This window comes from Tinamus guttatus, unplaced genomic scaffold (assembly GCF_059628265.1).
Source record: "Tinamus guttatus ecotype Peru unplaced genomic scaffold, ASM5962826v1 Tinamus_guttatus_pri_ptg000459l, whole genome shotgun sequence".
In the NCBI taxonomy this organism is placed as follows: Eukaryota; Metazoa; Chordata; class Aves; order Tinamiformes; family Tinamidae; genus Tinamus; species Tinamus guttatus.
The window spans coordinates 5,366,215-5,389,202 of record NW_028288993.1 but is presented as its reverse complement, the minus strand read 5'-3'; the positions used below and the strand labels follow the sequence as shown (position 1 = coordinate 5,389,202).

Below are 22,988 nucleotides of genomic sequence, written 5' to 3'. Positions count from 1 at the left end.
ACTGTAGATAATGATGCCAAGTAGCAAGTAATTAAAGCTTAAAGGTGCTTTGGCTGTGTCAGGTGCCATAGGTGGCAGTGGAGAAGGTGGAAGGTTTTAATTCTTTTTTCTGATTCACTGGAACAAATTTGCTTTTGACTATTAGCAATGCTGTCTTTGAAGCTGAGGCAGGAACAAGCTACAGCTTTAACCTGGGGGTTTGCCTTTGTGTTTCTCACTCTCAAATGTTTTTAAGAAGTGTACATTTCTAGAACCTGTATATACTTATATACTACTGCAGGAGTTAACTTGCTAATACCAAGAAATTTAACAAGATAGGTGGCTGAGAGCCACTTCAAGCTTTTCAAACTCCCCCCCATGTAATGTGAGGAAGCATTGACTCTTGGAGCCAAATGAATAATTTTCTCCTGCTTGCCACCCAAGCATCATCTTAAAGCCATCCTTGAAACTGCATTTCCTGATGCAGCCTATCACCCCTTCTTTCCTGATGACAAGCTAAGCATACAGGACTTGGCAAACTGGACATTTGTACAACAAAATTATATTCTATTTTCTGCAGTGCATACAAAAGAGAAATTTTTCTTTAGGAGATCAGAGATAGTCAAAGCATCATACCATCTCCTCAAAGCAGCAGCGAAAAAACACCCAAGGCTTAAGCAAGTAAATAGTATGAGAAATCTTTCAGACATCAGAAAGGCAGGTTTCATAAGCACATCCATTCCCACAAGCTCGAGGCAGCAAAAGTCAGTTCTAAGCATGGGGTGTGCCTGGCCTCAAGAGAAGAGTTTATTCTTAAAGAACAAGTGATAGATTTTCTTAAAAGTGAAATCCTCCTCTTCACTTGGCCACCAGTTTCTGTCAGTGCTATTTAGTGCCAGTTCAACAGACCCAAGGTGTTAGTATTTGTTACAACTTTTTCTCACATGAGGTTACGAAGAGGCTCTGAAGTTTCGCTGCAGGATGACGATTCACGTAGAGCTTACAGGGCCCAGCACAGTGCCAGTGTGAAGCACGAGGGCAGAAGTCAGAACAGGTGTGGCTTTTTGTATTTCGAGCAAGATAAAGAGTTGCCAGCCCATAGAAGGGTCAGGCTAATGCACCTGGGAGGCAACTTTAGATTGATTCAAAGGTCTGTAATAGTTTAATACACAGTCAGTGCATATGGCATTTCATTCCGTGCAAATTAAAGTTGGTCCTTAAAACTCTGAAACTTTCTTTAAATAGAAGAATGAACTTATCAAGAATTCAGTGACCATACAACAATTAAGATATACACCAAAAATTAAAAACCTATGTTGGCTGCCACCTTGTTGCATCACAGATGATAAACATCTTCTCTACCTTCCTACCCTTAATCCTGTGTTATTTTGTCACAATCTTGTTTTATCATTCATACAAACAAAATCTTTAAGGCCTGGAATGGCAAAATAAAACCATGGATTAGGAGTAGGACACATGGATTTCCCTGCTACTATTAAAAAAAACCTCAAGATGACCAGTTTCATTGTATGGAATGTAGACACAGTGTTTTCAGGTTTAAAATACAGTGCAAAGTCCATTTTTAAAGAGACAATGTCAGATAAAAGATCTAAAGTTATTTAATATTAGAAAACAAACTGGATGAGTCTATTGTACTGGTGCTGTCTGTTGTGCATATTGCTTAGTTTGGTCTGTAAAGCCATACTAGCCACTTTGACTGTTTGACATCCTGTGCATTTACAGGCTGCCTTTTATTTAAGAACTTTTGAGGATTGTTTTAAAACAGAAATGAGAATACATTCTCAACTCAAGGTCTGTCAACCAGATACTACAAGTCTGAGGTACAAGGTCTGAATCAACCTGTCAGTGTCCCTTTAAATATAGCTAATCTCTACCTCCACCCTTCCCATTGCACCTGCAAAGCCTAGAAAGGCTTAAAAGGGACTTACGAGCTTGGAGAACATAATTAATTACCTTGTGGCACACTGAGGGGGAGAACATAAAAGACTGCAGGCACAGGGTGGGACTGAAACCTCCCTGGTCAACGTTTTTAAAGGCAACTGTACCTGATACATATATGACTATTTGACTTTCTGCATTCAGCAGCCTTATGTAAATATAGGGCAAATACTCTCAAGTCCACCCCAGCAATGAGACCTATTTTTCTCACCCAGGTCCTGCTGAGTGATACATACTTGTTAAATGAAACACTCAGTGGTGTGATCGAGTTCCTCCATATATAAAACCTTCTTGCTGTGAGTTTCTATAGAGAGCCCAGTGCCTCTCCAAAGCGGATTTTCTGTCCAGCTTTGAGGTGGAATTTGAAGTCCTTGGGTGCCTCAAAGATGAGTACGATGGTGGAGCCTAAGTTAAATTCCCCTAAATGTTCTCCTTTCCTCATGGAGATTCCATCCTTGTTGTTGTTGGAGATAAAGCTGAAGTCGTTGTAGGAACCTTTTGAGTAGCTTGGACTGTTGGTATGCAAGTCCTGCACAGAGAATGAAGAAACCATTGCTGAGGGATTAAGAGCATTCAGCGTTCATTCCCACAACTGGAAATGGTGCCTAGCCAGGTATTTTCAGTATACGAGCTTGCACGTCAAGAGCACAAGATGAATATTTTAAAAAGTCTATGCTGAAGATGACAATTTAAGTTAGTCAACTTTCATTCTACTTTACTACCCCCAACCTTCAAAAATGGGAAGGTACCCTGTGACTCACCTGGTCAAAATAGATTCGGATGGAGCCCACGTTTGTTGCTCCTACTGCTGTTAGGGAGAAGAAGCCATGTTTCCAGTCGCCTGTAAGGACAACCCGTTCATTGTGGCAGAAGAGTTCCTTGATCCAGCGGGCAACCCCAGGATTCACAGACATCAGAGAGCCTGCAACAGTGAGAATATACTCAAGGGAGGCTTTCAGGGCTCTCTGCCTGTAATGGCCTAAAGGGTAATTTCATTAGAACTGGCCCAGTAAGCTGTTCTTTTGCTCCAAATAGGAGGGAGAGACACAAATGCTAAGCAGAGCAAATGAACACAAGGCAGTAATAAAAACAACAGGTCACAGAAAAATGTCATCTTTAGTCTTGTGGCTGGAAAAATCAACACTGCTCAGGAGGTGCTTGTATTACTTTGCTTTTTGCTTTGCAGTTACTGGGAAACAGGGAAGACCCATCTTTCAGTAGAAGGCTGAAAGCAACCTGGAACGTGATCTACAGTTTTATCTGTTAAGAGAATGAAAGGTTCAAATTTCCTACCTGAGAATGATTCTTTTCATGCTGCCCTGCTCCCCTTTCACTCATTCACACCTACGACTTCACCTTGACAGGTAGTGATGACCTGCTATTAAGGAGCAAAGTCTCTGTTGGGAACCCTGTCCACCCCTGCTGAAGCCTGTTCTGTATCAGTCCTGCCTACTCCCTATCAGCAGTTTGAGGTACAGGGACTGATATCCGCACTCTGACACTGCTACTCTACAAAAGATGTAATTAACTTCACCCTACTTTCATCTTTAAGTTCATATGTGGTAACTACTGCTGTCATCAAATCAGCCCTCGAGAGAGATCGCCAGAAAGGAGCTAGGGCCTAGTCTCAGGCCTGAAAGAAGTGAATGCAGCCTTCTAGGATCAGCTTAAGATCCATCTAACAAAAGGCCACAGTCTGCTAAAAGCAAGTCAAATAACTTTTTACAGTTTAGGAATGTGCTTTAGTGATTAACCATCCAATACCTGAAAGCCCCCCACCACGGTTCTCTTTGGTAACGCAAAGAGGTGGATCCCACATCTGCAGATGAAAAGCAAGGAGCTAGCTAGAGCTGCCAGGAAATGTTAATAAAGTAAACAAGTTTAAAAGGAAAGTTGATTACAGCAAGAACCTCCAGGACTTCAGCCTTTTCATCGTATGTGATTTACACAGGTAAACTCTATTACCTTACAGTTAATTACTGTGTGACAAATTGCTTTCCTCCAGTTATCTATCATGACTGCGCAGCTGCTCCAAGGCCCCTGTCCTTCAGCAGGGCCCTCTGCAGCTGCTCTGCATTCATCTTCCAAGAGCAGGAGCTCACCTGGGAAGTGACGTCGGTGGGACACCCTCCAGTCCGTGGGCGAATGGAAGCAGTGATAATCCCCGGGCGCAAGGTAGATCACACAGTGGTAGAGCTCATTCCCTTCCTTGGTGACAAGTTGTTGCTGAAATGAGTTGCCAGGTGGTGCTGCAAGGAAACCATGGAGAAAGGGGTTAAAAGATATTCATGCAATCATCTACTGTAGCCTGGAAGTGTATATTATAATTAGTGGTTAAGAGCAGAGCACTAAATGCAGCCCACGTGTATTGTTGAGACTATCACAAGATTTATTCAGCCACAGAAATCCAACATTTTAAGGTGCTTGTTTCTTTTTACAATAGAATTGGATCCTATACTGAATTTTAAACATTTTGGAAATTTATTAGTTTTAGAACTTTACCTTCCTCAAATGGCACAACAGAAAATGAAGTTCAGTGAAACACAAGAATTCTTGCTCAAAGTCACCCGTTCAAGAGTAAAATTTGTAGAGAGGCCTCAGGTTTACATCTGTGTATGTATTGAAATGGAGTAGTTTGTACAATCTTTGCTAACCAGGTGCTTGGGCACATTCGAATGATAAGCAGCAGTGCTACAGTGTCCTTACAGAGCAGGATCGTGAAATCTGTTTTAAGCATTACTAGAACCACACATAAAGGAACCAAGTATTTAATGGAGAAAATCAGAATGATTGGGGCAAGACAGTACAAAGCTACTATACAGTGATATGTTTATCATCAAGTGCAAGATATACATTACAGAGAAAAAAGAAGGGGGGGAAAAAAAAGAAAGCACAGAACTATTTTTGTTCCTGGCACTGTGAAGGAACAGAAAGATCTGTGTTCTCTTGCTCTCTGAGAGCACAGAAGTGGCAGAGCAGAGCACATGCAAGGTCCAGCAGATGCACAACTTTACCTTGCCTAAAATGCAACTCCTCCGTGCTGATGCGAGGTCCTAAGAAAGATTCCAGCGAGTAAGTGACACCTTTCACCTGCTCCACTTCACAGTTTTTTACCTGCCCAAAGTTAAGTATCTTTCCATCAGAGGGACTAATCTACAGAGAAGAAAAAAGAAATGAAACACATAAGAAATGAATGGCTACCTCATCTGTTCAGCCACCAGAGCAAGCAAAAAAAAAAATCTATCAACTGATCAAACAGTGAATACACTCTTATTCCTTCACATCTGGCTCCTGTATAAAGTGAAGTTGTGAAAACTCTTTGTGGGATTCTAGTCTCTGCTTTGTGTCTTTTAATTACATAAGACAAAGCTTAGACATGCTCCTTCTCTGGGGGATAAAGGCTGTAGTGTAAAGCCGTCGTTTCCTTTTACTCACAACACTGTGCAAAGAGCAGACAGGCCGGGCTTGCGGTTTCAGCTTCCTGCGGAAGAATTCGCTGAGGTTTCTGTAGTGATGCAAATCTTCAACAGCTGCCTCCTTCATGTTCACTCCAAAGGTCCAGATGTAGAGGCTGTACACAGGCTTCCGGAGCCATGTAGGCAGCTCCACCTGGTTCAGGCGCCCCCAGGCCCGTGAGAGCAGCCGAGTTGGTACCGATTTGTAGAGAGCAACCTAGAGAAAGAACAATCACACCATGTCATTCACTGTTCTCACTGCTGGCTTCCATCACCTCTCCCCATAAACCAGAAGGGCTCAGACGGCTCCTGCTGACACTGCCTTGAATTCAGCAAGTTAGATTATGCAGGAAGTAGCCTTGACATCTGCAGGAAATTACACTGCGCTTCTCCTTTCTGCCATCCCAACAGGAACAGAGGAAGGGAGAGGATGCAGCCATGGAGCTTACTATAACTTTATATTGAAGCTAGAAACTCCATTCCCTTGAAGCTTCACATTAAAGTTACCGGAAACTGCCCCTGTGAGCTTTAATAGTAAAAAAGAGACATTTCACCAGTCGAACCCTCATTAGAAGGATTTAGCATTACAAATTTGTTCATTTTTGTAAATAACCAAAAGAAAATTGATTGAAAAACCTTCTCCATGTTTGGTAAGGTACTTCTCAAATGGCTATCCACTAGGGAAGGTATTTCTCTAAACCTCACAATTGTACCACTTCATGATACTGGGACAACTCAAGAAACACAACCCTGTGGGTCCTCCCACACTGGTGTAAACTTCTGTCACTCGTGCCCCTTCTCTTTCAAGGGTGAGAGTTTCTATTAGACACTTCTACTTTGGGACTTACCCCAAAGCATAAGTTTCAGTAGGAAGAAACACAAATGAACCTCTGCACTGAGTTATGCTATTTCTGCAACTGGGCAGATGGCAGGTTTTCCTGCTGGGTATTTCCAGGGGCTAACTCCCCTGAGGTCTACGGGACTTGGTTTCGGCCCCAAAAAAAAAAAAAAAAAAAGGCAAAAAGCTTGTGTGAGCACAATGTAACTGTGCAGGTGTTTTGGTAAGTCTGGTATAGTCTTTGTGAACAGTACAACAGGCTAGCTTTCACTTTAAAAGATTAAAAAAACAACTTTTTTTTTCCTTAGCAAAAGTCATCATTTACTCCCAATACTAGTCATCATATCCTCTGCTATTAAGCCTTGCAGATTACAGTAATAAAAACACGTAAAAGCACATGCCATTTGAGAGTTTGTCCATCCTACCAAATACACTTATTTCACTCCCCAATTATCTTCCTGCATCAGATCAAAATACAGTGAGTGATATTCAAGAAGGAAGCCACCAATTTAATTTTACTTCAAATAAAAGCTTTTAAATTGGTGGTACTTCAGAATAAACTGAAATACTAAAGAAAAATATATTACCATTTTAGCTGACAGGCCTTAAACAGTGCCAAATGCCAAAATCAATTCTGCTCAGTTTTCTACAGTGAAACTGTAGACTTTCCACAGCTGCAATTCACAAAAATTATCAAAGTGACATTTCCCAGTGACCCACTCTTTTGCCATGCTACTTTTCAAATTCATGGGATCAAGAATAGCTGTTAAGAGGAAATCATTTCAAAGAACTGCAGTTTTGTTAGTTTTCAGTTAAAGGACTTGCACGGTTCTTGCATTTGTAGTTGCGTGATGCATTTAAAACACTATTTATGTGGATGGCTTCCTACTCACTGCTCTCAGTAGCTTCAGAGCAGAGATTTGCATTAGCGTGTCATTCCGACAGCCTGAAGTACATATGCTCAAAGACCTTGACAAACAAACCCTTTTTATGCAAAAATGCCAGCAAACAGACTATTCGAAGGTGGCCAGGAAACAGAACTGGAGAAACAGTCTGGTCTGCCCTGTCCTAGCCCTGGCATGCAGAGGGCAAGTGACTGGATCAATTCAAAAGTTTCCACTGATTTTCCCGATTCCCATGGCCAGGAGAAGACATACAGAAATTCTCTGTACTGAACAATCACCTCTCTGTGAAGCAGTTAGGCACCAGAATTACCAATGGTAAAACCTCAAGAGAAACATTAAATGCATCTCTGTTTTCATACTAGTAATCACCACCCTGGTCTACATTAAGGATCCCTCCACCCCACTGCTGCCACCTCCCTGCAATATAAAGCAGCTAAATATGAAGCACAGCAGAGACCTGCTCACACTTACCCTGCTCATGGGCCTCCATCCCACTCTGGTCAAGGGTTTAAGAGCACCGAAAGGCAGAAGATAATAAAGAATAGTCAGAGGCCAAGAACGGAGTTTCAGAGCAGGCCTAGACATACAGCTCAGCTGGCCCAACCTTCGCCTCAGGGCCAGCTGGGGGAATTGCAACCTGAAAGATCACATACACAACAGGAGAGGGTCAGCATCTCGGCTTCATCACCCCCAGCTCCTCACGGCTGGCAGTGATTTATTTCTGCTCATCTTTAACTATACCTAGTTCTACAAATCCCTACTGCTCTATTTTGGTCACTTCTTCCCCTTTCCCAAACAAAAGATCAGTTATCTCCAAAAAAAAAAAAAAAAAAAGTATTCTGTCCAAATAATGGCATTTACTGTCACTGGTCAAACTTCATTAACCACTCCCTCAAAAATTAAAGGCAAAAGTCACTTGCAGGGGACATAAGAAAACAAAATAAAAACTGATTCATCCAACAAAAATGGAACAGGGTAGTTTGCAGTGGGAAAAAAAATGATAACAAAACTTGGTAGGAGTATCAACAGAAATACCTCCCCAAAAAGTGTTGTTTGTGACTGTTCCAAGTCTTGTACAGCCAGAGGGGGCAGCAAAGTGAGTATTCTAAAAGCTGGGAATCTATCATTCTGGAACATTATACCCCAAACTGCATGCAAAGGCAATATTGAGGGAAGAGCAGATATTCTAGTGAAGGAAATTCCTGAAGCCTAAGAATTGTAATCCCTCACACATTTCCTTCGCTGGAGGAATCCTGACTGTATCGTGTCTTAAATTGTGTTCTCCATCACAGAAGATGTAGGAGCCAAATTTACATAGACCTGTTGGTCACTGACTGAATTCAGGAAACAAGTACTTAATACTTGAGAGACAAACAGGAATATAATTCCCGAGTTCACTAATGCAGGTTCAAATAACTGATTCCAAAAACAGCTTTGCAGGCCTTAAAATCTTCATACCTTGGATACCTTGGCTCTGAACAGAGCATACACAGACTAAGTAGATACTGCTGGAGCTGCAAGCTAATCTGGTCTCATCACTCTCTGGCCTCATAACCAACTGCACCTACTCAAAGCAAACTCTTCTTGTGCAAGTGGCCATGAGCAGAAGTTGAACTTTGGAGGCTGAGAAGGGGAAAGCCCCTGATCTTACTAGCAAGAGACATCTTGGGTCTCAGTTCAGACTGCTGTGGGGGGTCAGGACAAGAGCCCATTTAGGTGAACTGACTCCCTATTTATTCTTGGGCCTCTCCTCATGAAGAAATTCTTGACTAAGCTATTTCTTACATTTCCAGAGTGATATTATCAAACTGAAGTCTGCTTGTCTGAGAACAAAACATTCAGGTCTTCTGAGCACTGACCCTTGGCTAAGAGCCCGTTCTCCCACTATGCCTGCAACCTGAACTCAGCTCTGTGCGTGCTGGCTGCAGGCAGAAGGCTCTGACTGCACTCAATAGCTTTCTTCTTCACTGGATTCCATTACATGAAAGGTAAACTATAACACACTGTGCATTTCTTTCCAAAATGGAAAGAAACTAGGAAAGCAAGCCATAATTTTGTGCCAAACTGTTCCTTTCAAAACCTGGCTCAAAAGAGCACGCACAGCATCGTCACTTGCAGATGCAAAATGGTGCTTTTGGCTCAGATTTTCTCTGCAGCAAAACCACCTTCCTCCCTGCTTCCTCCTCCCAAAATAAGAGTCTGATCTGGGCAGAGCACAAAACCCCCGGAGGATGACGTCCTGCCTGGGCGCAGGGGAAGCCGGGGGTGGCACCATGTTCTGCCCCAGGGCCCCGCGCCGGGCGCCGCTCCCCCCCTTCACTGCAGTCGATCCCGGACCAATCCCGGCAGAGCTGCGTCCTGGCAGCTGCCTCGGAGCCCTCCGGCTCCTTGCTGCCTTGGCCTCCTTTCAGAGCAGCCCCTCACTAATTTTTCCTATTCTCCTAGTCCAACGGAGTAGAAAGGAGAGAAACCTTTGTCATTCCCCTTGTCATAAAACATCATGCCCTTCTCTGCCAATTCAATGCATAAGGAGCTTTATAGTAATTAGGCCAAACAAAAGCTTTGCAGATGGCTGTTGCTGTGCCCAGAAACCTTCCCATCCTCCCTCCCTCATTTCTCCCTTCCTGCCAAGCAGAAAACACTGAACAGTACCTGAAACGGCTTCTCCTATTTGGTGTCCCCCCGGCAGAGCCGGCAGGGCCTGGGCTCTCCAGTTGTGGGTGCTGGTCCCCGGCACAGCTGCTGCTGCCGCCGTTCCCTGAACGTAGCCTCCGGACATGGATTTTAACTTTGCGGAGGTTGTAGCAAGAGGGTGGAGGGTTAGATAAAGCTTTATAGCATCTCACCATTTCCCTGTGTGTAGATCTGGTCCCTGCAGGGTGTTTGACTGACACATCGTCAGGGTGACGGTTGCTTGCAAGGCTCAGTCTTTTTTCCTCTACCTCTCCTTCCTTTGCTTGCTCCGGCACAGGAGGGAGGGCACGTCGTCACAGTTCCTAATTCCCCCGCCGCTTTGTCTCTGGATTCCCCCTCCGTTTCCCACTTGAATCTCTGCTACGAGGCTTGCAGCTATTGCAAACAAACAGGCATTGGGTCATATTTCAATATCCCACTACAAAGACGACTCTGCACAAAACAAAAGCAAGCTCTCCGCATAAGCAGTCCTCGCTTCTCCCTAGCCAGGGTGGCCATTGAAGCTCAGCTCTCCGAAGAACAGCCCGCAGGGTCCGGCCGGCCGCAACGCGCTACAGTCGGAAGAGCCGCCGGCTGGCCCGGCACAGCTAACCCCAGCGAGTGGCACTTGGAATACGGGGCTGGAGGAGGAGCACGGCAGCGAAGAGGAGGGGATAATCCCTCGCTTCGCTTCTGCACTGCAGCAGCCGCAGCTAAAGCGGCGCCAGACTGCTGGGCAGTCAACCCTGTACCGCACCGGAATCCCTTCCCTGCTCTTCTTATCCAGCTTGGAAAGAAGGAGGAGTGAAGGAAAGGAGCATCTTTGCATCTCACAAATTCTTGCCAGACATCAATATCCATCGCCTGAAGGCTTCCAATCTCCAAGCCCTCGCCTAGGGAGCAGATAAAGGACATTGTTCTGCAAATCCCCAGATGCATAATGGAATAAGCCAATTGTAGGGCCACTGAGAACTGAAAAGGAGTGTTAATGAGTTTTATGTGGCTCCTAGGACTGGCAGTTTTTACATCCACTAGATGAACTAGAGTATGAAGCATGGATGAAATAAGATTTCCTTCCCTTCAGACTAAAGGCTGTAGTATCAGCATTCTGAGAATATATAAATTCCGCTGTTTAGCTCTGCTGAGTACACCTCAAACCCGGCTCTTCTCTATCTCCTGTTGACTAGACTTGGATTGTTAAAAAAAGATTAGGATCCATCTCGAGTAGGGCTTGAGGGGAATATTTTCTAACAAATGTCATGTACTACGACTGGCCTTCCACTCTAAATATTCCAGATGTTCCCTAGAAACAAGATCAAACTGTTACAAGATCAGTGTTTAACTTGTTGTTTTAAGATGGATTTTAACAAATACATAAAGAAAAGGAAACAAAGAACAATAAAAAACAGTAAAGTGAAAGTTAAGATTGGTTAATAAGCAGACAAAACATACTCCTTTTTTCCTGAGCCCCCGCCAGGTTTTCCGTTTTCCTATTTCAGTTACTCCTCACTCTTTCTTTGGCTGGCACAAGAAACTCCTACACAGACACGGAGTAAAATGGAAGCAGTTACCCAAAACATTACCAAAATTCACAAAGCAGTGAGAAACACAGAGCAGCCATTCCTCTTCATTTTCCACGTACATTAGAAAACCTCACTATTAAATATTAGAATTTAAATATAATCTGAAACTAAATTCACAACATCCTTTTCCAAGGCACTTGATGGGAGCACAGTGGAAGTCGCTGTTAGCCAGGCACATCCCTGAACACGTGTGGCCACCGCACACAACCGCAAGGAGGAAGATGCGTCTGAGTGCTCGGGAGCTGTGGGGAGCAGAGACCCAGCGCCCTGGGCCGGGGCCGCCTCCCTGCTGCTGCCGCCGTCTCCTCCTCAGCCTTTCACATCCGTCTCCTCCTCAGCCTTTCACATCCGCCCAGCTCCGCAGGAAGGCACGGAGCAAACACGGCTGAGCTGCTTTCCCTTGGGGGCTCTTCGCTTAAGCACGCGGAGGGAGACAGAGCCTCAGGCTTTCAGTCTGATCCCTGCACATATGCTCAAAAGTTACGATGCATTCCTAGCATCAGGCATGCTTGATCTAGGGTATGGGGCTCGTTAAACAGCTAATCTACTGTCTAAGTGTTCTGCTCTGTGATACTGCTGCAAATTAAAATAGAAAGGGACCTATCACCCTTCAGTGCAAAACAAAAACATTTGGAGCAAGAGATTCCTCTCCAGGAAGAGAGGAACGTCACCATTACGAGTTCTCTTTCTCCTCTTCTTCAAAATCTCAGTTCAAATAAGATGACCAATGTCTCTCATCCATTCTGTTCTACTGACCTAATGATGTTCACCAAGATGCAAATACCCGAGTCCTGCTCAAACACCGACATAAAAGTAGCCATTCTTGTCATTTCTGCACCAGCAGCAGCTTTCAGCTCCCCTCTGCAAGAAGGGCGGAATGAAACAGCCACCCTGGTTTACCCACTGTCAAGAAGACCAAGGAAAGGAACCTGAATTGGTGATTAACCAGCTCAAAACAGGAACTCATACAACAGTGTCTCAAAGGCTGGACTTCTCGGCATCCAGCAATGCCACAAAACGGTTTATTAGCTTAGACAAGAAGGTCATGGATGTTGGTTAAGTATTAGCTTGGACATCAGTACCAAATTCCCCAGTCTGCCTGAACACATCCAGAATCCATGCTAAGTAAATAAAGCAAGCAGTGGCCATGAGGTATAAATCCCTCCAGAATTATTATCTAATAATGCACTGCTAATCTGCCAGCAATGCAACACCATTCTGCTCTGTCAGCTCAAATAAGTGTCAAATCCAGTGACCCCATCTCATTACCGGTTCTCTCATCACTGGCTCAAGCCCTTCCCTCGGGGTTTCAAAAAGCAGCAAGCCGGGGCCTTTGCAAGAGCAAGCGGCTAGTGCACAACTGTACTTAACGGTGAAGCAGCACGTTTGAAAGCAACGGCGCCAATCGTGAGGCTGGAAGCACCCCGCGCGAGTGCGTAACCCTCCCAGTCACGCTGCATCCCTTGGGTAACCGTGGCTGTTTAAAAGATGCACCAAGGGCCTCCAAATAGGACACTGGGAGCAGCTTTCCAGTTAACGGAGGAGACAGCAACGTACAGCATCGGTTGCTGACAGTGCCAGCCCCTTCCCAGCAGCATCTGTTGAATTTCAGACTCACGTGATCCCTGCTCCCATCCCACCTCCTTGTGAGTCACCCCGCACCCAGCCAGGAACTCCTGGACCCCAGGAGCGAAACCACGGAGCCGCCCCGCGGGCCGCCCCGGTCACATCACGTGCGCCCTGAGTCACTTCCAGCCTGCGTGGGGAGCGCCCCGCTCGCTGCCCACGGACCGCACCGGCTAGCGAAACGTACCGTTAACTGCCACAGTGCTTTACTTTTAACGTGAAGAAGCCTTTTTACAACTTTCCTTGATTTATTAAGCAAAGGGCTTTGGTCATTTTCCCCTGTGGTTTTACACTGCTGACTTAGTGGTATTCCCTATATAGAGAAAGAAAAAAAAAAGTGGTATTTTAAGCTAGCCATAAAAGGAGTGGATAGTCTTGAAGATGTCTCCTGTGAAGCCAGGAGAAAAAAGAGTAGCTTCACCCCTGAAAATGTAGCGTTCTGTGTTAGTATCCACCTCAGCAACCACCTCTTCCCGTCCACACGATCACGATGAGATAAATCTCTGGGGTATTTGCAGAGCGAACTCGCCCCTCCGCAGAGACGTTCACAGGGGCCTGCGAAGGCGCCACCGCTTCCGCCGGCGCCGCGAGCAGCCGCCTGGGGAAAGCGGGGGCTGCTCGGAGGCTGCTCGGCGGCGCCCGCAGCGCAGCGCCCTCCGCGCCCCGGGGCGCTGCCTCCGGCCACGCGGGCCGAGCGCCTCCCGTTCCCCGCTCCCGCCGCGCTCCTACCTGCGGCGGCGCCGCGTGCCGGGCTCCGCTCCGCGCCGCCGCTCCGGCCGCCTCGCGCACGGGCTCCCCGCGGCCGCGCGCGCCCTTAAGGAAGCGGCCGGCGGGCGGCCCGCCCCGAGCCGCCTCGCAGCCACTGGTGGCGCCGCGGCGGGGGCAGCGCCCGGGGCGGCCCCCGAGCAGGAGGAGCCGCGGCTGGAGCGGCGGCCACGGGGGGGAAGCGGCGCGGGAAGCGCCCGGGCCCCGCTGCGGGCACAGCCCTGCTACGGGCAGGGAGCTCCGAGCGCCATGTGGACAGCACAAAGCTTTTGTGAAACTGGACACGGTTATATAGTCAAAAAGCCACCGCACTAGTGGAGAAAAAGGCTTCATTTTACTCACTTCGGTTTTCCAGGCCAGCCAAGAGAAGCATTTACAAAGTCACCCTCATACCCTGCCCTTCTCGGTGTTAAAGCTTCACCCACCTCGACATGTTCCCAGCACCTTTGCTGTGCATTTCGAGAAGTGCAGGAGTCCTGCAAGTGCCCCTTCGCTCAAGTCAAAACAGCAGAACACAGCAGCAGGTTTGCAGCACGAGAGACCAAGTCACCTTATTATGTTTCATGCCTCCAAGGGCAGAACTGGTTGGATACAAGGATACAAAATAAGCCCCCAAATTTTCCATTTTGGGGTGTTTTCCAAACTGGATTCATATCTCTTACTGCAGGACAGTACTGTCTGGGTCTGTTCCTCTGGGCCAGGACAAAAGCACATTATGTGTTGCACTGTCAGGGCACCAGTGCACTGGTTATCCAAACATCAACCATTTCTAATATCAACAGAAAAGACTTTTCTATTACCTTGGGGAACCAAGATCGTCAATCCGTACTTTTACGGCACTTCCCCAATGTCTTAAACCATTTTACAAGCAGGGAACTGGGCAGAACCGTAGGTTATTTGCCACCTGCATCAGATGTGTCTATAGGCAGTTCCTCTCTGTGCTTTTCTTGATGCTGTCATTCCAATAGCTGAGACACTTTCACTAGAGCCGTACTTAAATCACTTCATTAGATACAAAAACAAAACAAAACAAAAACGCTATGGAAGCAAAAGGACAGCAGCCAAAAAATCCTCTTTCTCCACAGAAACTCTGTCCATCAGGTCACCCTGTTCTCCAACAGGGCCAAGGTTTCCCTGAGTAAACTGTGCTACCCATTATCACCCTGGCCCCAAAAGGCAGATGAGAGGAAAATGCCTCCAGTTAGCACATCAACAGCACACCATGCCTGCAGGCCCTGGGCAGGAGGCAGCGTGTCCCAGCAAGGATTTGAAGCAGCAAGCATTAGCTTTCCATCCACCTGATAAATATCTACCTGCCTTCCCCCAAGCCCTCTGCTTTGCCTCATCTGATTAAAACAAAGCTGATCCTCACTGGTATTCACAGAGCAAGAGGGACTAAGGCTTTAATCAGCTCAAGCTATTAGCCACATAATGACTCTAAGAAACTAATGGTATATGCTAAAGAAACCAGAGTTCTCTCTCTCTCCCTATAAAAGAAAATGGAGAAAACTTGGCTTAAATCAGATTCATTTTGTTCCTCAGTTCTTTTATAAAGTTTGGGCCAAATAAAACCACGCAGGAATATATTTGTTGTTTAAATTCAGTCCACACTATGCACACTTTTATAATGATACCCCATATGCATCTCTGCAACAGGGAGATCTTCTGTACTTCTGTAATATTATGATTGTTACCTATTTATCTTTGGTTTCTGTTCAGAGCAGCAGGAATCCCCTCTGTGCTTGGAGCTGGAAGATGGAGCATTCTCAACGGCCACGAGCTGGGCACCGTGAGAGCAGCAGGCTCGGCAGCAAGGTGAGCGCAGCGCGTGCTTGCTCCACGCCACCCTCTCAAAGCCCATCCTGTCACACTTGGGCTCTTCTTGCCTATGCAAAGGCGCATTCTGCTCCACACACAACATTTTTCTCTCCACTCCTAACTTTGCTTCCAGGGATTCCAAAAACACTAAGGGAGAATAATGGAAAATGATAGGTCAGCAGAAAGGACACTCTGCTTTCCAATAAAAAGGAACAATGCAGCTCTTATTTTTTTCCTTGAATCCTTCATTGTTTGAAATATCTCTTGCAATGCCTGAACACAGTTTCCCTTTTTCCTCTTAACTGTCAAGCTTCCTTTCCCTCCCACAAAAGCATTCAACAGAGCTTAAATGTAAGGGAAAGGACTAGGAAAACCTGCTAGTGTCTCCCCACTATCTGCTGCATTTGGGGTCCTCCTTATCAGTCTGAAATTCTTTGTGAGGTTTCCTGCTGCAAATATAAATCCTTCTAGTGCTGTTTATTCAAAAGCAATCCTGGTAGCTCAAAATGTATTAACCACCATATAACAATAACCAACAATCCAGTATAATGAGAGAAAGCAAATTTGTCCAACCTTATAACTAGAAGTATGAACAACAATAAGAAAAAAGATGTTTTAAAGAATCAAAACTGATATGACATTGTCTTTTTGATTAAATACTGCACAGACACTTACCAGACTTTATTCATTTATTTTTAATGAGGGCATCAAACCTGTCTGAAATAAGCTTTAACGGGAGAAGAATAAATGGAAGATAATTTTTCAGACAAATTCCTCAAGAGCTATCATAGCCTAAGCTGTGAGCATCTGGACCCTGTGTATCATATCTGATTTGGGTCACTAATGAAAATGAATTTAAGGATCCCAGTCTAGCTCCTTATTGTCCTGTGGCTAAAAACACTCACAAAATCAAAGAGTTCTTAGGAATGCAAAGAAAAAAGGGATGCTAAAGATCATACTGAAGCATCTCCTACATAAATTCCTGTCTTTAACTCCTCCCTTTAGAAATGGCACTGAAGCAGATACTCACCTGGCTGTTCTGCAGAATATCACATCTATTTTTAACTGTCTCATATAGAACTATACAATATATTTAAGTTTTCAAAGGAGACATACAAAGTTTTCAAGAAGACATGAAACATTTCTCCCCTCAGTGTTGCAGGGAACATTTTACCCATTAATCTGATATGCATAGTTCAATTCCACAATATCTACTAAACTTGTTCAAGTCCAGAAAGAAGAAAACAAGTATCTTTCAGGATCAGCAAGAATCATTGCAGATTTAAAGCTTACCTTAAGGGAAACAGTCTTACTACACAGTCACAAAATAAAACAAAAAGCAACACAACACGGAGGTAGGTTTTTAATTATTAGATATTAATTCAGTCTCTGCTTCCTTGCAAAGTGTATGAGGCATGAAAACATAAAGGAAGCAAACTGTCAAAGTAGCATAGATTCATCAGTGAGTGAAAAACAAAAAAACCCTCCTACAACTACAGCACATGCTGTACCCGACAGCTAGAATTGCTAGGACAATAAACTCAGTAATCACTGTCTTTTTGAATGCTACCACATGTAATTTCAGTCTTGAATTACTAATTCCCGCTAAATGATCTCACAGATGATTTTGGTAGCCTTGCATTGATTTCACACCAATACAATTATCAGCAAATTCTGTAAACTTATTTGTCCGTTTGGATTTCTGTATTTAAATTCTGTAAACTATAAAATGCTTAACAATTTGCTACCTTGCAACAAGAGGTGGGGAAAATGAGAACATTGCTGCACTGAGCAAAGCCACCACTTCTGCAGCGTTGCTGTGGGTGCTTTGTGTTCCCTAGGGCTGCAGGGAGACAGGGGTGCTGAACACGAGCCAGCCGTGTGCCAGGGCTGTGATGAAGACCAACAGCGTATGGGGCTGTATCACCGGGAGCAGAAGCCAAGAGAAGCTCAAGGCAAGTAACTGATGCCCTAAGGCGCTCGTCAGAGCACACCTGGAATATCATGTCCAGTCTTTGGGTCCCTCAGGTCAAGAAAGATATTGATAAATTTGAACATGCCCAATGAAGGGTCACCAAGATGGTCTGAGGGTCGGAGCACATAGTATGTGAGGCTTGTTCAGTCTGGGGATGGCTTGCGGGGGACCTAGTGGCAGCCCTCAAATATCCAAGAAGATGTTGCTGAGAAGATGGAGCCAGCTCTTTATGAGGGAGATGGGGAAACAACAATCATAAACTGAAACTGGAGAGTTTCACTAGACATAAGGAAAATATTTTTTCACTATGAAGATAATTAAGTATCAGAGCAGGCTGCCCAGAGAGGCTGTGAAATCTGCCTTTGGGGATTATCAAGGCCCAGCTGGACAAGGCCCTGAAGAACTCAGTCTGAACTGAACATTAGCCCTGCTTTGAGCAGGGAGTTGGACTGCATGACTTCCAGCCTGAGTCACTCTATGCCTATCAAACATCCTTTTATTCCAAACACTGAGCACAATCAGGGAACAATCATCTGACTACTTAACCCCTCTACCTTCAATTTAACAAGTATTAGACAAAAATGTGCAGGTCTTACTGAAAGATGGGGCTACAGTTTCTAATGTATCATTACATTGACTTTGGCAGAAAGGACAGTTACTTAGGAGATAGAAACTTTAGTTCCATGATTTGTCAGAACAGGCACTGGCAGTAGAGCACAGACTACATTTTCCCTTGCTGGAATGAAAGCAAAGTAATGTTGCATCAAACATGCCAGAAACAAGAGCTCCCACAAGTTTCTTACCTCCCACTCACTTGCAAGCTTGACTGGCACCTCTATGCCCCTCTTCTCCAGCTCTTCCAACTTGTAATCTTCATATTTTCGGTACCCTGCATATCCCCCACCTGTAGCCACCAGAACATGGAAAGGGCGCAGACGGAAGACTTGCCTCACTGGAGCAGAATGGAGCTTTTTCCTATCTGTAACAAAAAAGGCAGACCTTCAGGAACCAGAACAAGCACAAAGTACAGATAAAACCATGACAAGGGGCAAGGGACATCAGATGAGATGGAAGCATTATCAGATATCAGTGACACAGAAGTATGGGCACACGCTCCAAAGTACTCCAGTTACTGCAGCTTACCAAGTAACTGAGACTCAGCTGCTGAGCACTAACTACCCTGCTATGTTCTTAACCTCCCAAGATCCCTCCAGCATTCACCCCTTCTGGACACAGGAGCTGCCCGAATGCATCACGGAGCTGGGTTTCAGAGTTCTCATGTCTTTGCCTCTGGATTTCTATCTTACTTTCCAACTATGAGTTTTTCCACGTTGCTACCATATGGAATAATCAGTTTAGAGGAAACAACCGTGGCACTGCACAGCATTGTGTTTCTCACGCTTTCTAGCTTTCATTATTTGGGGGGGAATCCTCAAATTGTACAGCTAAATAGAAGAGGAAAAAAAAATGACCTGTTTTAGTTCAGGTTTAGTAAACAGGATGGAGGCATTTCTGCTTTAGCACAGGTCATTATATGGATTTTTTTTTAAGCTACCTCTCTTCCTTACTGAGCATACAAAGGTCCTCTTGCTTAACCCAAGTTTTGCATATGAGATGGGAGATGCATGTAACCCTACAGGACACTGACAAAGGGCAGTTTCAGTGGCATTTTCTTTCTAAAAATCTTCCAGGAAGACTAGTGCTGCTCAAAGCACTAATGGGTGCTCCCCGATACTAATGGGTGTCACTTCCATGGCAATCACGAACACAAAGGAGCCATAATGAAAAACAAGGGACAACATCTCCTTCCATCAATGTCCAGCTTAGGACTTGACTATAAAATGCCACCTTAACAACAACAAAAAGGAACCTAATGAATTCGTGAAATACCACAACTATTTTTAGGCGTGTGTAAACACAATGAATAACTCATTGGAAATCTTAGCAAATAACAGCTTAGCAATTTAGTTCTAAGTAACAGAGTGATGAAGTGCATTTAACTGTTCTTCCTCCATGATGCTGCAAAGAAGAGATGCCCATTAAAACTATTATTTGCTCACATTTTGTTTTATCAAAATATTACTTTTGCTCATTTCTTTCGTATAGATGCACTTTAAAAACATACTTTGATTATATGCCTTAAAATTCATCATAAATTGCAATGCATTATGTAAAAACAATTCTCACTGGGAAAAAGGAATTAAATTTTTTGGAAAATACAAGGCAGCAACTAAAAAACAATTAAATCCTACTAAAGAATAAGTATCAGTAACATACAAGGATAATTTAGAAAAGCTACATTTTTTATAAAGTAAGCCTCCTTTATTTATTTGAAATTTATGAAGACTTTATAATCTTTCCACTTGGGTATGCAAAACAGCTGCATCCCTATTACAACAGAAACATCTGTGCAGGGACAAACAATACCATTTGTCCTAAAGCCCTCAGCTCCCTCCCCACTAAAACTTTGGTCCAAAGTCAGCAAAGCAGCTCCACTGTTTCACCAGGCTTGGCAAGCTCCCAAATCAAAGCCCCTCGGTGCAAATAGGTCTTTCTGGTTGGTAACCTAGGTTTCCATTTCGAGAGCCTCTATTGATTGTATCTCTGTGAACATTTCTATCTCCGGTGCAACAGAACCATTTTGTGTTCCACAGGCACAGCAAACAAATGATTTAATTTGCTGATGACTGATATGAAGAGTTGTTCCCCCACCTCCAGTACTGGCACAACAGCACTTCTGTACCGGGAAACCACAGCTGATCGTCAGCAAAGACATTCAACACGCTACAGCAAAGCTTTTTGTTTGTGCCTAAATAAAGCGCAACACCTTTCAGGCATAAGTGAAATTCACATAGTAAGTTTTCAAAATGCAAAACAAAAATATTATTTACTGATTTTGGCAACAATATCATGTTCAGGCAGCTGGCACCATTTAGAGACTTAAACTGAACACTCTTTTTGATGATAGGAAGACTATTGCAGCTCTTCAGCCAGCAGCATGAGAATGTGAGAAAAACTCGTATTTTGGTAGATGAGCCAGTAGAAACAAGTCTAAGAGACAGGAGGAAAAAGCTTGGGACTTTTAACATAGTAATAACATTTTTATGGACTTTTAACTGTAATCTAAACTCCTTACACATAAGAGAAACCTGTTTCAGATTTCCCTTCATCTTCAAAGATATTCAATAATATTTTACTGTAAAAAAAAAAAAGCTCATCTGTATCGAGATTTGATGTTATGGGGCAATACATATATCTAAACAAAATACAAGTTGATGATATAGAAATTACTTTGTTTTCTGAAAACTGTATGCAGTTTTTATATTTCTATGACAACATACACATTGGTTGGAACTTTACCAGAAATGTTTATTAGAAAACAAAATATTAATATTTACTCTCCACAGCATTGCCCAACTAGAACAACTCCAAGTACAAGCATCATTTTAATTTTAAGCACACCAGCAAGTCTTAACACATCGTGTAACTCTAATCTCCTGGTTTATCAGAATTACAGGTACAGATAAAGCATTTGAGGATATTTAGACCTTTCCTTTTTTACAGGCCGATTACACCACAGAGGTCCAAATTTCAGATGTCTCATGGTGAATCAGGAAATACAGTCAAACTGTTTTTATCAAATTCTTATCTGTTGTTACATCCTATTATCATCCACCATGCATTAACCTTGATATCTCCCTACTGATTCAGTAACTTTCTTGCCTAACACACCACATTATTTCATCAGCTTTAATGTTGATAATAGATACCATTTCAGCTATCAGACACATTACCCATGACTATGCTATTACAAAAGTCTTTCAGACAATATCCACACAAACTCCTTCAAAATACCTGTCCAGAAAGAGCCAGAGAACCTGTCTGGCTTGATTCTTGGCCATGCCTCCCTGCTAGGGATACCCAAGAGCAGCAGAACATCAACAAGGACTCTTGCTATCCAGCCCATTTGTGTAGGGACTCCAACATACATGCGCTTCCCCACGAAGTTTTTTTCCTCTAGTACCTGTTATTTGGACTGCTCTAAGCACTGAGATCACAGTCCACCTGATTAAATTTCATTTACATAACATTCTACTTTCTCCAGCTGAGGAAACTAGGCAGTACGAGGAAACTACTCATTTTGCCTACAGCTTACCTTGAAAGTAACAATTGTGACATGACTAACTGCTAGTTTATAGTATGGCATTAAAAGTTAAACAAAATTGCCTGCAAGGGAAAAACTTGCTTTACTAGTATGCTGACATGAATGTGATAAAAGGAAGGTGCATTTGCATTGTATTTGCATGCCAAGAGGCAGGCCTGAAGGACGTGCCTCTGTTTGGTTCTTGTAATGTCTGTACTTACTAAGTTATTCAAATAGCACACCTGTCAAAAAACATCACCAAGGAAGGTAGAAACAGCCTACAAAATAAATTTCCCTTACCAAAAAGATTACAGAGAGAGAGAGAAATAAGATTCCTTATGAGGTGTTATTTAGACAGATAAATACAATTATTTTACTGATTGGAGAAACAAAACATCAAAGGAGTAAAGCACCATTTGCATGAATATGCCTAAGGAAACGCAAGGAACTGAATAGACTCCCTAGTCTCTCTAGACTCCAAACTCCATCTTCTTTAATCTCAGGAATTTCATATTCCTTCATATATGACCATCAATTTGCTTCATTTAATTTGTTCCATTTGCAGATTTACTACAACCCTTAATTTGAAAGCACCGAATAGGCAAGAGTCCTTCTTCCCTTACCAGTGAAGAAGTTCCGAGAGGGCGGCTGTTTCCACAGAACTTGGCCTCTAACACACAGGTTTCCAAGTAGCATGAAGTTACAGCTAGTCAGCACACTGCAAATTTAACACACAAGAAACGGTTGCCTAAGTACCGACATTTTATAATGCAAATCTAAACAGTTCAACATAGTAAATTAATCTGATACGCAGAAGGCAAATAACAGAAATGAAAAAAGTCTCCTTGAAGAGTCATAAAATTCCTAAAGAATCTTTCCCATCTAGCCCATTCCAAAATCTATCAATTTGATTACTCCTGCAAATACTGGATTTGGTTAATGTTGCATCCATTTTATCTTTTCGTTTTCTCATTAAAACATCGACACGTGTTCCTCCTGAAGTTAATTCTATCAACATCCCTTTTGGTACGGTATATTGATGACATTATATCTTATATAACCATATCTTGGGCTGTTATCAATCCTAATATAGTTATGATTGTGAATCTTGAATCCTGGGTCTTCTAAAAAAAAATAAAAGGGGGGGATGAAAGCTCATATCTTCTATTTCATACACTGCTCAGGCCTACATGTTTTGATAATCTGTTACTGGAGGATTATTTCCTCCCACCAGGCCAACACACAAATATCATTTAGGAACTTCCTTC

General features: G+C 43.7%; 1 protein-coding gene across 4 annotated transcripts; it reads right to left on the bottom strand.

Annotated features, from left to right (window-relative positions):
* Positions 1 to 1,691: 1,691 nt before the first annotated feature.
* Positions 1,692 to 22,436, bottom strand: PISD (phosphatidylserine decarboxylase). Of its 4 annotated transcripts, XM_088532381.1 has the most exons (8): positions 9,983 to 10,419; positions 9,789 to 9,905; positions 7,608 to 7,773; positions 5,374 to 5,610; positions 4,953 to 5,091; positions 4,041 to 4,187; positions 2,700 to 2,860; positions 1,692 to 2,467 (listed from the first exon to the last, which is right to left on the bottom strand). In XM_088532381.1, exons 1-8 carry the CDS (start codon positions 10,030 to 10,032, stop codon positions 2,243 to 2,245), a joined length of 1,242 nt encoding a protein of 413 aa, XP_088388507.1. In that variant the 5' UTR covers positions 10,033 to 10,419; the 3' UTR covers positions 1,692 to 2,242. The 4 variants fall into 4 exon arrangements, with proteins under 4 accessions (XP_088388507.1, XP_088388508.1, XP_010226967.2 ...); XM_088532382.1 differs by lacking the exons at positions 7,608 to 7,773; positions 9,789 to 9,905; positions 9,983 to 10,419 and adding exons at positions 18,380 to 18,555; positions 22,344 to 22,436; XM_010228665.2 differs by having other exon boundaries at positions 9,789 to 10,419.
* Positions 22,437 to 22,988: the final 552 nt, after the last annotated feature.

Bases quoted from the DNA above. Each gene is read 5' to 3' on its own strand.
- PISD (XM_010228665.2), bottom strand. From the start codon at position 9,985: ATGGTGAGATGCTATAAAGCTTTATCTAACCCTCCACCCTCTTGCTAC. The intron at 5,611-7,607 runs GTAAGTGTGAGC...TTCTTTCTCTAG, and splicing joins GATGGAGGCCCATGAGCAGG to GTTGCTCTCTACAAATCGGT. The intron at 2,861-4,040 runs GTGAGCTCCTGC...TCACTGTTGCAG, and splicing joins CCACCGACGTCACTTCCCAG to GCTCTCTGATGTCTGTGAAT.